Source organism: Lates calcarifer, linkage group LG7_1, assembly GCF_001640805.2.
Source record: "Lates calcarifer isolate ASB-BC8 linkage group LG7_1, TLL_Latcal_v3, whole genome shotgun sequence".
In the NCBI taxonomy this organism is placed as follows: domain Eukaryota; kingdom Metazoa; phylum Chordata; class Actinopteri; family Centropomidae; genus Lates; species Lates calcarifer.
This window is the reverse complement of record NC_066839.1, coordinates 21,631,725-21,645,775: the sequence shown is the minus strand read 5'-3', so window position 1 is coordinate 21,645,775 and position 14,051 is coordinate 21,631,725. Positions and strand designations below refer to the sequence as shown.

At 40.6% G+C, this 14,051-nt stretch overlaps 2 protein-coding genes across 2 annotated transcripts in view; one reads left to right on the top strand and one right to left on the bottom strand.

Annotated features, from left to right (window-relative positions):
• The first annotated feature begins 111 nt into the window (after positions 1-111).
• nt5dc1 (5'-nucleotidase domain containing 1) overlaps positions 112-14,051 on the top strand; it is a 60,772-nt gene continuing 46,832 nt past the window's right edge. The window contains exons 1-6 of the mRNA XM_018699661.2: positions 112-754; positions 4,239-4,330; positions 5,370-5,441; positions 5,573-5,682; positions 5,827-5,906; positions 6,003-6,084. Of these exons, the coding sequence (XP_018555177.1) occupies positions 662-754; positions 4,239-4,330; positions 5,370-5,441; positions 5,573-5,682; positions 5,827-5,906; positions 6,003-6,084 (529 nt within the window). The 5' untranslated portion in view covers positions 112-661. The remainder of the gene's footprint in view (positions 755-4,238; positions 4,331-5,369; positions 5,442-5,572; positions 5,683-5,826; positions 5,907-6,002; positions 6,085-14,051) is intronic.
• Positions 6,185-12,228, bottom strand: col10a1b (collagen, type X, alpha 1b). The gene is made up of 3 exons (XM_018699659.2): positions 12,075-12,228; positions 11,460-11,592; positions 6,185-8,677 (listed from the first exon to the last, which is right to left on the bottom strand). The coding sequence occupies exons 2-3, from the start codon at positions 11,575-11,577 to the stop codon at positions 6,813-6,815; spliced, it is 1,983 nt and encodes a 660-aa protein (XP_018555175.1). The 5' UTR covers positions 11,578-11,592; positions 12,075-12,228; the 3' UTR covers positions 6,185-6,812.

Here is a 14,051-nt window from a genome sequence, read left to right as displayed (position 1 = left end):
TGTTATTTCGTTATTATTTATATATATTTTTTCGTGACTATGAGATCATCATGGAAGCCAAGGATAAAATACACGAAATATAACATTGACAAAAATTAAAATAATAATGCTAACAAGAGTTTGGTTACAGTTGTGTCATAACTTATGGGATAATAAGTCACAGTCACTTTTCACCTTGTACACATAAGCTAAGGTACAGGGGATTAATAGGGGCCAAGCAGCTCGTGATTGTCATCCAAAAGTTTTATTCAGCCCTGCAAAATGTAATGCACTCTCCAAATTCATTCTGCGCGCATTTACGAAGCTTTACGGTTTTCGTTTCACACACGGAAGCACTGCACGCTCCCGCACTCGCCTGTCGCCTCTCTACCGCCTTCTTTTGGCACACAGGAGTTTAGCTTCTGCCTCCATTTGGCCAAGTTAATGTCGTTAACCGTTCAGCGATAATCGACTCGGGTAGAAGAAAACTGCGTCGGAGAATTCTTTTAGCGGTAGCTACTGTACGCAGGGACCGAGTAAAGCGTCTACAGAGCCCAGTCACATCCCCGCCGTTTGTCAGTGACATTGACACATCGGTAGCGTTGTGCTGCCGTGCACGAGTTCATGTGTGTACACTAACGCTGGGCTCCGCTTCCCCGCAGTTCCCTTAGCTTCAGCTACAATGAGCGAATACTTCAGCCTGTCGGACTGTGATGTTATCGGCTTCGACCTGGACCATACGCTCTGCCGCTACCATCTGAAGGAGACCTCCAGGGTGAGTGTGTGTAACGCGGGCAGCTAGCGCCGATACATAATCATACGGTGGCCGTGACGCTTCGATCCGCAACACATCTGGATTAAAAATAGCTTGGAGCGGTCAACACGTTCAGACTGTCACTTGTCAGTTCAGTTTCGCCCACATGAGTAAAAACTGGTGAAAAACGAACATGAGTGTGGTCGGTGTGGTTGGTTGAATGTAGATTTATGCAAGATGATGCCCCTGATGCTGCAGTCACTCTGCGTGACTCACAGGTTGAACGTCGGCGGTGATGCTCATACATGTCTTTAAATGCCCCTCTGAGGCCTGTTGGCAGTCAGCGCTTTCTCCATATCGTCATGTATTTACGATTATCCGGAGCTAGTCACCGCAGATTCGCAGGGTATAATATGGATTCTGTCACACTAAGTGACTGAAATGACTGAATCCCAACTGATCATTATGGTCTGTTTTACCAGCTCTGGAGTTCAGTTATGCTCTGTCTTGTCCCATGCGTGTCACATATAATCCTGTGTTTGAAGTGTAGGACAGAGAGCCCCAAAAGGTTAACTACTAATGGACTGATTTCATTGAGAAGCCAGTTACTGTGCTCATGCAGTAATACTAAAGAGCCAGTGGATATTGCAAAATTATTGTGATGCTAATTTTTCAGTATTCAGTAATAATTAGTTGTTTGTTGCCCATTAAAAGACTGAAAAATTCAAACCAATATTTTTCATATGCAGGTGACCTGATGCCTGTGTGTGATGTCAGATGTGTTACTGACAGTAACAAACCCACAGGTTTTGTTTTTTTTTTGTTTTTTTAACAATTGCTAACTCACACGTCTCTATACTGAGCACACACCTACATGGAGGTTAGTAACAGTTCATCTCACATCCAACATGCACTAATGCAACAACATATTTCAAGATGACATTACAGTTATTACAAAGACATTGCAATATGTGCTACTGTGTGGCACAAAGCAAGATTCTACGACAACAAAAAGGATAGCATGTCTTTTCATAAATGTAATTCAAATTACAGTTTCAGCAATGTGGCACTATGCCTCAGTAATTCCAGTAAATCAATATAAAGCCATACATATTCACTACACATACACATTCTTACAGATATGGAAATACAAGTGTTAGTTAACCCACTATTCTGCATTCTAGCTCAAGTTCCCTTCCTGTCACACCATGTGTCCTCTCTTCAATACACCTGAGAGAATTTTTCCATGCTTTTTGCAGCCTGTTCCATCCTTGGCAATCTTCTGCAGATATGCCCAGGCATCCAGTATTCATTGTATTCAGGAAAGACATCTGATCATGTGGACAGTAGCCATAAACTGTCCACCTCCATGAGGAGAATAATTTCTGCATAGCGCTGAGGAATGGAGGGTAAAGTGACAGGAAAGGTGCCACCATCCTGGGATGGATTGTAAACCACTCTTTGACTGGCAGAGAACAGTGAAACACCACATTGTGCCTTACAGTCTTACAGTATGTTTAAGATTTTGCTTCACCTGCTCCTTCTCCTCACCTGGCAGAGGTCGTACATAGAACTCATCATGGTGTGAAAGGAGGCGCTCGGTGTTGCACAGAAAAAAGATCCATATGTAAATGTGTGGGCTATATTCTGTGCCCTCAGATTTGTTAACTCTGCCTTCAGATCCATGCACTCAAATGACTTTTGTGACTGTTTGTAAATGAAAAGCACAGTAAACACAACGTGACACAGTGACAGTGGTGAACGTCCAGAGAACAACACAAGATAGAATTTACTTTACTCCAAAATGTTGTACTCAAATGACTTGTTTGTTTGTGAAAATACAGTGTTCCACAATGAAGGCATAGATCTTTTTTGTTCTCAGCTGATCCCAGTGGCAGACCCTGGTGTACACTCTAAACTGTACATGTGCTGCACTGCTTTCGTAGTATAGTTCCAGTCCTTTCTTCATGTCAAGTAACGGGTAGAAAAATCAGTGGTTTTTCAGTAAACACTCATCCAAAGAATTTCACAGTTGGCACTACACTTCATTGCATCCTCAGTAACACATCTGCCAAGTTTGAAGTTGACAGGATGAGCGGTCATCCAGAAAACTGAAATACAGACAGACAGATACCTCCATTTACAGTTAGATGTTAGGTTTAAGGAGTAAATATAACTGCTCTTACAACCAAATGATATAATTTTCAACTGCATCAGGCAAAATGTGCAATGTATAAAAGTGTGTAAATACAGAGTTTTGGTGGTGATTGAGTTTGAGTGAGAGAAATGTTCATGAAATTTGAAAGATATGGTCACTGAATTCATTTTGTGTCAAAGCAAGCCATCAGTTTAGTCTACATTGACCGCTGTTGTGCTGACTGTGTTTAGAGTTTTGAATAGGTGAATTCAGAATAATGTGATTAAGCAATTGAAAAAATCACCCAACTGTGTAGTTACTGTTTGTGTCTACATCAAATCAAATTTACAAAACTGATTTTATATACAGAAAAAACATATTAAATAAAACTGCATTATCTATGTAAATATTTCAGATAACTTTGGGGAAAATAAAATGTGAAAATATGGGTGTTGTAATGTTCCAAACTGCAAAGTTATCATTCAGTGTAATGGTCTGCACTTTGATTGTACTGTTACATCATAAATATATGAAATACCAAGTAAGAGAGTATATTTGTTCTCTTAGAATGTTTGAGATTAATGTTTGCAGTGTTGTATTAAAAAGACAATGTCTTGTTGTTCACCTGGAATACTTGAAATAACCAGGGGTCATTTTTCCCCACATTTGCAGTTCATTAGTTCAGTGTAACAAGATAAAGAAACCATTTTCAAATCATGTCAAAAACTGAGTCATTTTTTGATTTTTGATTTTTTGATTATTTGAAAATCAGCCAGTATAGTCTTTGATTTGAAAAACCTGCATATTCATTCAATGATACATGGTTGCATTCATTGATGTCATTTGCATTATAGTCTTGTGTAGCCAGACCATTCTCCACAGTGCTGCGTCAGCACCTATTTTCAGCACCCATTTTCATTGTGCTCTAGGGGAGAAAATGCTCTGGCTTTTTTGTATTTTTTAAATCAATCACAATTGGCTTAGGCGGTGCAGCAAGTCAGGATGCAGCAAGTCGTGGGGTACTTGTTTTGGTTAAAAAATTTGCACGTGGGGAGGCAATCATTGTCATTAAAATGGGTAATTCCCTGTAAGGAAAAGGTGCCAAAGAACAGTAAATGTTGCATGTTGACTGTGTAATTGCACAGTCCAAATCTTCGTCAAAACGCGGAATTTTCAGCACGTAGGTTGCTAGCTTGAAGGTTGTTGTTATTTCCAGTAGTGAAGGGGATTTTGAAAATGGTAACAAGGGGAGGAGAGTACCATGTGAGAAACGCAGCCAGTGGCAGGCTTATACCAACAGTCTACATCTGATGAGTTGGACCATTTGCATTATGACTGTGCTGCTCATTGTCCTCTTTGTTTTTGCAGCTCATCTATGAGAGTTTTGCCAGATATCTGGTGGAACATAAAGGCTATGACATGGACCTGCTGAACCTAACCCCTGCTACCTGGGATTTCTGGTGAGCAGCAGCAGCAGTTTCCACAGCCTAGAGGGGAACTCTGACATAATATATGTTTAATAAATACTTCTTGTTTGTTTAATGATATTAAGACCATGTTCATTTAGTGTCAGTGGCTACAACAGTTTATCTTTTGATCATATAGCATCACTGGCAAAAGGGCCTTTCTCCTAGTTTCTTTTGTGTTCATAGGCCATTACTCAACTTAAATCCAAGTAAAATCAGTATTCACAGGTGTGTGTCAATCTGCCAGACCTGAAAAGCGTTCCTGAAACTTTTTCAATACTTATGTTTTCGATACTTTTTTGGCTTAAAACCTTTTTGTGCACAGAGACTGTTATTACTGAGCAAACTGGATGAGTCACCCTTTTTGTAGGGATAAGGACATTAGAATATAGAAATAATGAAGGAACAAGGATGAATTGTCAAACAAGTAAAATTTAAAAATTGGTCATGATTCAATCTGCCTCTTATTACTTAAAGTGCATACAGTATAAAAAGGTGAATCATTATTCCTCGAGGTTTGTATAAAATTATTAAGATGTAGTGTTATCATAGCCCAGCCAACAAAGCCTATTTGGGGGTTTTAAAGATTTGATAATGATACAAGGAGTAACTGAGCTACCTGTTGACTAGCAGTTTCCCCATGCTTTCAGTTTTGTGCTCAGCTTGACTACATAAAACATGCACATATAACCTACTATATGGTTTGGTGGTTCCTGACCTTTTTGCTTTATGACTCTTTAAAATTCAACTAAAGAATATTTTGAAATTCTCAGGTTATTTAATTTTTATAGGCAAAGAGGTGAAGAATCTAGTATTTACAGTAAAAAGCAAAATTTGAATAATAGCTTTGTGTCACCAGACTCCTTTAACATTTTATGTGAGCTAAAATATAGCTGTAGTGGCTTAGCAAACACATGCTTTTGTCCTCTGGAATGGTTGTCACTGAATTGTCCAGGCTTTGAACAAGACAGCAGTGATAATCAGGATTCCTGTCTTTCTATTGTATTTATGACATGCCATATTTTGTGTCTAGTTTTAAAGGACTAGTGGTAGATCTGGAGGATGGAAACCTTGTGAAGCTGGCTGAAGATGGAACTGTCTTGCGGTATGCTCTTTCTACATGAGATGCATTTGATCTGCCTCCCAAAAATCTCCAGTCTCTTTGTAAAGGTTGTCATTGTTTTCACGGACCACAAAATTGGTTTAATAGCAAAATTTTATTTCTTACTTTATTAGAGCGACACATGGAACCAATGACCTCAGCACAGAAGAGATCATCAAACATTATGGTCCTAAAAGGGAGTGGAAGCACTTCAACAGCCTTAATACCTCCTTCACAAGATCTGGTATAATGTTCATCCATCTTAAATACCTGTAACTGTATGCTGTTAGCTCTTACATCAGTTAATGTGCATTATCTTGGATTTTTTAAAACTTTATCTTTCATTAGATTTAATTGAAATAGTGATCTTTTGTTTTGCTCTTTGCAGCAAATTACTATTTCTACGACAACTACTTTGATCTACCTGGGGCTCTTCTCTGTGGAAGAGTTGTGGATATGTTGCATAAGGTACTATTTGATGAGAGAATGTGTAACTTAATGGTTGATATTTTCACATGGAAATACATGTTAAAATGTAATGTAATGTTCTGTTTGTGTTAACAGCGAGGAAATGAGGTGAATTCTGACTTTTGGAAAGACATGGTTGCTGCCATTGACCACAATTACAACACATCTGCATTCAAAGGTATGATTCTCATTCCAAAGCCACACACCTTTTAATTTATTGCTCATTTCTGATGTCTTCTTGTCAAGGACCAATATGCATGGAAGAACAACACATACAGTTTTTCTTTTTCAGACTAGAACTTTTATTCTGTGTTTTGGTCAGTAAGTGGTACATAACTTAACACATCCAATGGGACATAGTTGTTTTGAAAAAAAAAAAGCAGTTTGAATTTCTCATTCTATGTTTTTTTGCTGGTCACAGTGCTTGTGAGAGTGTGCTGATCTCTAATAATATATAGTACAACAGTTTTTTGTGTCTTTTGTATTTATATTACAGGAAAATTCTTAAACAACAGACATTAATAAAAATGAACACAAATAAAAGACGTGCTGTAAATGTTACAGGCAGTTGTAGAGCACCACTTAAGACATCTTCCAATATTGTTTATGTTTCTTAAAATTGCCAAGGCACACACAAGATAAGCTGGGGAACAGGATAAATTTGAACCATATATTTTTAACATTTTGGTCAGGATTAATACCTCTGTTAGTCCAAAAATTTGTTAGAAATTTGAAGACTTTTTCATTATTGTCAAGATTTGAATGAGGCAGTTAGACTTGTAAAAAAATTACAACCATATTTTTCTATAATCTCAATTTGTTTTTTAATTGAGTTTTGTAAACGGATCTAGTTCTCTGAGTAGTTCAAGGTTTGCAAGGTTTTGAGGTTTATTTGGATTTGTGAAATCACGTTGAGGCAATCAAGAACCCAGAGAAAGCACAATGAACATTATCTGCTGCAAATATACCATTACTCTCCTCATCAGGAACCTGGACATAGACTCTGTCACCGGCATGCAGCATAAGAACAGCACTGCCTGACATCTGATCCAGGAAGCCCTTGTTATACTCATCATAGGTGAAAAGAATTGGCTCCTCATTTTTGTAGAGGGCCACCAATGCATTGGCACCATTGACATGAATGTGATAGCTAAAATAGTAGAGGCCTGGGATCTGGCAAGTAAACACACCACTATGGGAGTCATAATGGTGCTCCCCATTGTACAGAACCTGGTTGAACTGAATAGGAGTTGCAGCTGGGGGGTACGCAGTGGTCAGCACAGCACTGAAGGCAGACATGGGGGCCTTCATCATCTCATGAGACATCACAACCTCATGGGACTTGATTGGCATGCTCTTCTCATGGTGATAGATCATCTCACCTGGTGCACCAGGTGGGCCAGGTGGACCAGGAGGACCGACAGGGCCTGGGAGACCATCATGACCTCTTGCACCTGGAATTCCAGGTGGACCCTGTGGGCCACTAATGCCTTTAGCTGTTAAGCCAGCTGGCCCAGGTGGGCCTGGAAGACCTGGATGGCCCTTAAGTCCGCTGGGACCTGCTGGACCAGGGGGCCCACCTGGTCCCATGGGTCCTGGCCTTCCATTCTCACCACTTTTTCCTGGTGCTCCTGGGGGACCTGTGTGTCCTTTTAGTCCTGGGGCGCCATTTGCACCTGGGAGTCCTGGGGCACCAGCATGGCCCTGTGAACCCTTTGGACCCTGAGCACCATTATGCCCTGGCATTCCTGGAGGACCTACTGCCCCAGGGACACCTGGTTTTCCAGTGAAACCCTGAGCTCCCATTTCACCTTTGGTTCCCCTTGGGCCCGGTGCACCCACCATACCAGTGTCACCTTTGGGTCCTGGTGGGCCTCCCTCACCCTGGAATCCTCTTGCACCCTGTGGACCAGCTGGGCCTATAGGACCAGGAGCACCTGGCTGACCTGTAAAACCAGTTGGACCTGGTTCTCCTTTTTGACCAGTGGTTCCTGGAGTACCAGGGGCTCCTCTGCTGCCTGGTGTTCCAGGTTCACCGGTTTTGCCAACACCTGGCATGCCAGGAGAGCCTGGCTGACCAGCTGGACCCTGTGGACCTTTAGGTCCCATAGGTCCAGGCATACCTGGGGTACCATTCTGGCCTGGTTTTCCTGGTGCTCCTGTGCCTGGAGGACCAGTGTGACCCTTTTGCCCTGGGATACCCATTGCCCCAGGAGCACCATCTCTTCCTGGCATGCCAGCCTTGCCAGGCTCTCCAGGGTAGCCAGGGGTACCAGGTTTACCAACTCCAGGCTTGCCAGGCATACCAGCTGGACCCATTGGTCCAACTGGACCTGATGGTCCTTGAACCCCAGGAACTCCAATACCTCTCTCTCCTTTGGCCCCAGGAAGGCCAGGAATACCAGGATGACCCTTTAGGCCAGGCTCTCCTCTTGGCCCCATTGCTCCAGGAATGCCAGATGGTCCAGGTTTTCCAACAGAAGAAAGTCCAGCAGGTCCAGGTGTTCCAGGTGCACCAGGTGCACCTCTGGGACCCATTGCTCCAGTTGCGCCAGGTGCACCTCTGTCACCAGGGATGCCAGGGGTACCTGGTTTTCCAGGGCCACCTGGGGTTCCAGGTTTACCTGCTTGAGAGAAACCAGGGGGTCCAGGAGGTCCTGGTGGGCCCTGTGGTCCAGTATGTCCCATACCACTCTTTCCTGGAGGTCCAGGTGGTCCCATTGGTCCTGGTTCACCTGGAGCACCTGGGGGACCTGGCTCACCTGCAACGGCTAGGGAACACAGAAATATAGTATAACACAGGTTATGATGTCACTGGTATCTTTGTTAAATCAGTTTGGTTCAGTTGTATGTCACTTTTACAGAATCAAGTGTGTGTATTATGTAAAAAGGGTTCTGCACAGTATTCCACATGATGCTGTAGATTGATATAGAAAGTGGTGTGATGATGCAGAAGGGGAATATATTGAAGGAGAAAGGGTTAGGGGTTAGGGTTAGGGTTAGAAAAATGTTTATGTTCAATAAAATTGTATTTCAGCATTAGTCTAGTTTTTTAATAGCCATACCTAGTACAAGCATGAAAAACACTGAGAAAGACATAAAATTATGCTTTATTCTCAACAAGGAAATGATAAACTGAGTGTGTATGATCAAGAAATGGCTTCAGTTTGAGCCATTTCTCTTCGCATTCTCCTCGGAGACCCCTTGTGCCCTTTCAGCAGATTACATAGGATGCTTCCATTGTCCTTAAATAACCAATAGTTTGGTACTCTACTCCATAAGACAACAAACTGACTCAAAGCACTACTCTCTGTGATTGTGAGGTGTGTTGTGGGAATCCTTTTTTTCCTAAGATAGTCTTCACAGACCATTAGTCTGAGGTGATGTTCTCACCAAACTTATGTCTGCTTGCGTGGGACCCAGAACACCAGCTTCTGTACATTTTCTGCACTATACTTCACCCTTTCATTGCCTACACTGCCCATGACCATGAATGTATAGTTAGTGGTCTGCAAATTGTCAGCATCACTTTGACACATTTCCTGCCACATATCATAGAGTTCATGGGTAAGGTCAAACAAATGGCATATAATCTGTCATATAATTTAAATGTTGATGTTATTTTACTGGAGGTTATTTCTCAGTAATCTGGGATATGTATCATAGAAATCATTATAAGGATAACCCTACCTTATAAATTAACATTTGCCAGTGGGGACATTGTTTTCTTCAAAATGTTATGCTTTTATTGATATTTATTTGAGAAATTGAAGGAAACATGCAAAAAGTGATGGCATGCAACAAGTTCCCTGGTCAGGCCATTTCATTATCAGTACCTTAACAAGTTGGCCAGTTCTAAATTGTTTTATTTTATTTTGTTATTATATACAATAGAGTCTTGGAACCATCCTAATTTTTCAGCTGTGCACAAACAGCATCTGCGATGAAATTGCTATCACACTGCATTCCTTTATATGCCATAATTCTGGATGCGTCTCTGCCAAAAAATGACCTGTCAAAAAAACAAATCCACTACTGTTGGCCTCTCTTTTGAAATGGTGTTTTGAGAGGAAAATGCATTGACAGGGCTGTCATTTTCAAACCACATAAGGCTGTGCCTGAAACCTCACAGGCGATCTCTGTGCCAGAACTGGACCTTTTGGCTGCCAGAAATACCATAAACTGGAGGTGATGATACTGGCCTCAGTAGCTGACCCAAGATCTGAACCATGTGTGACCTTCAAATACCTATTACACTTATATTCAGTGAACTACCAATATCCATGTGCAGTTTTGTTGTTTGTGAGTCATTTTCTGTAATTCTTTTGTTGCTTAATTTTGGCTTATTATCTCAGCTGCAGTGAACTTACAGTAAATTTTCTGTGGCTTCTTTGTTAGTTTTACTGTTTGAACTTGGGAGAGTATTTCTCCACAGTCTGTGCTTTTTTTCCCTCCATTCTTATTGTGTGGTGTGATTTTAATACCACAAAGCAGTTTGTTAGGGCGTGCCTGCAACGTGGTAACATCTGTTTTGGAGATTTGTCAAATTTGAGCTCTTATTGTCGACTGTTGTATTCTTATGTCGAGCCACACAGTCAAACTTCATTAGAACCTCTTCAAAAACAAAACTAGAGAGATAAATTCTCTGTTGAGAGCAAAATTTGAATCATTGTTTAGCTGGCTGATGAAATACAGTGTACATCACCCTGGTTGTTAGGCCATGACCACTGCTTTGGGTTTTTTTAATTCTTTCTTGAACTATTATTTATTTGAAGCACAGGTGCTCTTTTACAGCTATATCCCCCCTCACAGTTATATGCTGGTCTACACATGCACAGCAGTGCAACCTCTCAACCACAGCCTTCTACTCTCAGCCAATGAGACACTGCGCTGCTGCACCTTGATGACAGTTAATGAAAGGGTCTGCCATGTTGCATAAGAGTGAAATTTAGCAAAAAAGAGGAGGAGTGGTGATAGTGATGAGGATGAATTTGCCTTATTGTTTTTGTTGATGAAAAAGTGATTCAAATCACGGAGGCAGTTTGACTTGATTTTGAGTTGCAGTGACTTGTTTAGTCATTACATGGAGAGTATACACTGATCAACTGCAACATTAAAACCAGTATTCTTATTTATTTATTACATTTTTTTAAAAACTTAAATTTAATTTAGAGACTGTTTTAAAACATCTTTGGTGGGTGCCTGCTATCTTGCTTTCCAGCTTCATGAGATATAATTAAAAGTATGTAAGCATGTGTCCTATAAATTCCACTAGAGAAGTGTTATCAGGTGCTATTTTGCAGTTTCATTTGTCTGGACCTTTTAAAATTTTAAACAAAAAAATGATGGGAGCTGATATATTCTGAAAGCTGTTTTGCTGTGCACCCTGCAGTGATTTGAAACAAACAATGGCCTATTTATACAAAAAATAAACCGATGATGATTGATCTCTGTTCTTGCTTATTTACCCCAGTTGAAAGTGAACCCAGAGTATTGGGATTCTTATGGCTTGTTTTTAAATGAACAATTCTTGTGTGAAAGAACATGACTCACCGTGACTCTTGACAGGGTAGGGAGTCTTGCTTACTTTTGGCACATGGTAGTACCTATCAGGGGTTGCCTCAGCCAAAGCTAGGAGGACGAGGAGAAGGCTTGTTACCCTCAGGTCCATCTTGTGAAGCTAAACCTGCAAAGACAGTACCCATTTATGAAAAGACATAGTTTTCCTCTTTGTAACAGTCAGCAGTCAAAAGACCATGCATGATAATCTCAGAGCAGCATAGCACGTGTGTTGCTGCACTTTAACAGTCAGAATGAGGAGATAGCGGCAAATGCCAAACTCTTCAGTTTCTGAAGCAACCAGGTCATACTCATCAGTCATGAGGTGAGCAGCTACAGAAAAAAATATCCATGACATCTCAGTCAAAAGATTTTTTTTTTGGGGGGGGGGGGGTTACAACAAAACCATTGGTGCCTTAGTTGTCCAAAGTTCTCACACAATGAAACATTCATACCCAGTGTAAACCCAGCCATTCCACATGGCTCATTACAGTTGTAATACCAGCAAACAGCACCACTCCACCACTGACCCTCCCCTCCCCTGAGAGCCAGGCTACAGTTCAGAGTCCCCCATTACATTAACCTGAATTCAGAAAAAAGCCACCTTACCGGGAAGGTTTACGCTCCAAAGAAACAGTGTGGGGGTCCGGAGGGTCCTATCCCGGTGCGTTGCTGTTATATCCTTAGTTGTGGAGTCTGTCTGTCTGAGTGGCAGCTGCTGCTTCCCAGGGCATTGGGCTCAAGGTATTTATACTGATCTGCTCTCCAGCATCGTGAAGGATCTACCTCGTGTGGAAGGCCCTCCCTGCTCTGATGTCATCTTTAATGATGGATGCCATGTCCTCAGGAGGCATGTCACTTCAGGGTGCTGGTCCTTCCCTCCCCACCCTGTCACCTCTCTTCATCTGGTTCTCTCTGTGTGTACAGAGCAGCAGTGAGGAGATTCCTGTCACATTGCCTTTGGGTGATATTTTCAGAAGTTAATTTCTTGATTTAGCTCATTTAGGTGATCTGTAGTTGAATTTGTAGCAAGCAGTTTGCAGACCTTAAAGTTTCTATTTATTCAGTCTTACATCTGACACCGTAACCACCGTTTGCAGTTTTTGACAGATGAGTCAGGATTGTTAAACTGCCTGTCTTAGTGTCCTCTTTTAGCATTTTTAGTTGCTCAAACATATGCTTTTTTTTTTAGTCTAAAGACATTAAGTAATTGACTAAGTGGCTTGGTGAAAGGGTGTTTACTGGAAAAGTAAAGACTGTGAGTCTGAGAGTATTTTTCTCCAGTCTGAAAACTGTACCAATGAGGCTGTAGTGGGCTTCATGCATCAAATGGCTATTTTCACTCAATTGTGGTTAAATCTGAAATTATCCACAACTTTTAATAGCTGCTGGAAAGTTGTAGAATCTCTTTCTTATTCGTAAACTCTGGGTTTGAAAGACAATAGGCAGTGTTCTGTAATGCCGATGCATTTCAATTAAATTTTGATGACAGCAGGTTAATGTCTGTGTAATATATATATATATATATATGTATGTGTGTATCTATCTATCTATATATATATATATATATATATATATATAATATATATATATATATATATATACACACACACACACACACACACACATATATATATATACACATATATTCTTTGTATACTGGCATGTGGCCATATATCTATCATGCAGCTTTAAGACACCAGGAGGCAGAAGTGAGGTTTTGTTCTAAATTGCTAAGTGCTTCTGTGAGGAGCTTTTGGTGTGCAGTTCAGATTCACAGAATAGAAGCAGTAAGGGAACTCAAAACTCAGATATAGTGCTACTTTAATGTTAATTCACAAGTGTGAATGACTGTGTTTTTATACATTAAAATGTAACGTAATGTACATTTTGTAATGTAATGTAAAAGTAGCACTGTGTTGACATGGGACTAAAACAATGCTCATTTATTCAGAGATCAATATCAGAATGAATTGATTTTTAATAGAATATAATAAAGTAATGGTTTTAAGTTGCTCATAATTCTGATTGACACTGTTTTTTAAACAAACTTTGTTTCCCAAACACCTAATGCCAGAATCTACTTGATGACTCGTCTTGAACGTTGGGGCGGTCACATAAATTTATCCAATCAAATGTGATTTGGCAGTGCTAGCTAACCGCAACCATCATATAAAACTGCACTGGACAGTTGGCTAGTGTTGGTAACAGTATCATAGTAGGAAGTGAATCTTATTCTGTTATATTCTGTTTCACTTTCACTCTTTTTCACTGTGACTTTAAAGGTATCCTGTGTAGCATTTTGTAAACAACAAAATTCTCTTTCAGTCGATGTCTTTCACCAGATCACAATTTGTATATGCTTGAGACCTGACAAATGTGCCTCCTGATAAAACATTGGCTAGAGCTGATTTTGGAAGAATTTGAAACTATTTATGACCATTTATGGTTCTCTGCCAGCAGTCTGTCTCGGTTTGTGAATTACTGCTGTCCTGAGCGTTATCACAACCAACTGTTGATCAGAGAAATAACATGAAGCCATGGTGTCTGTGAATCATCTCTGTCAATCCAGTTAGGATCTCCAAA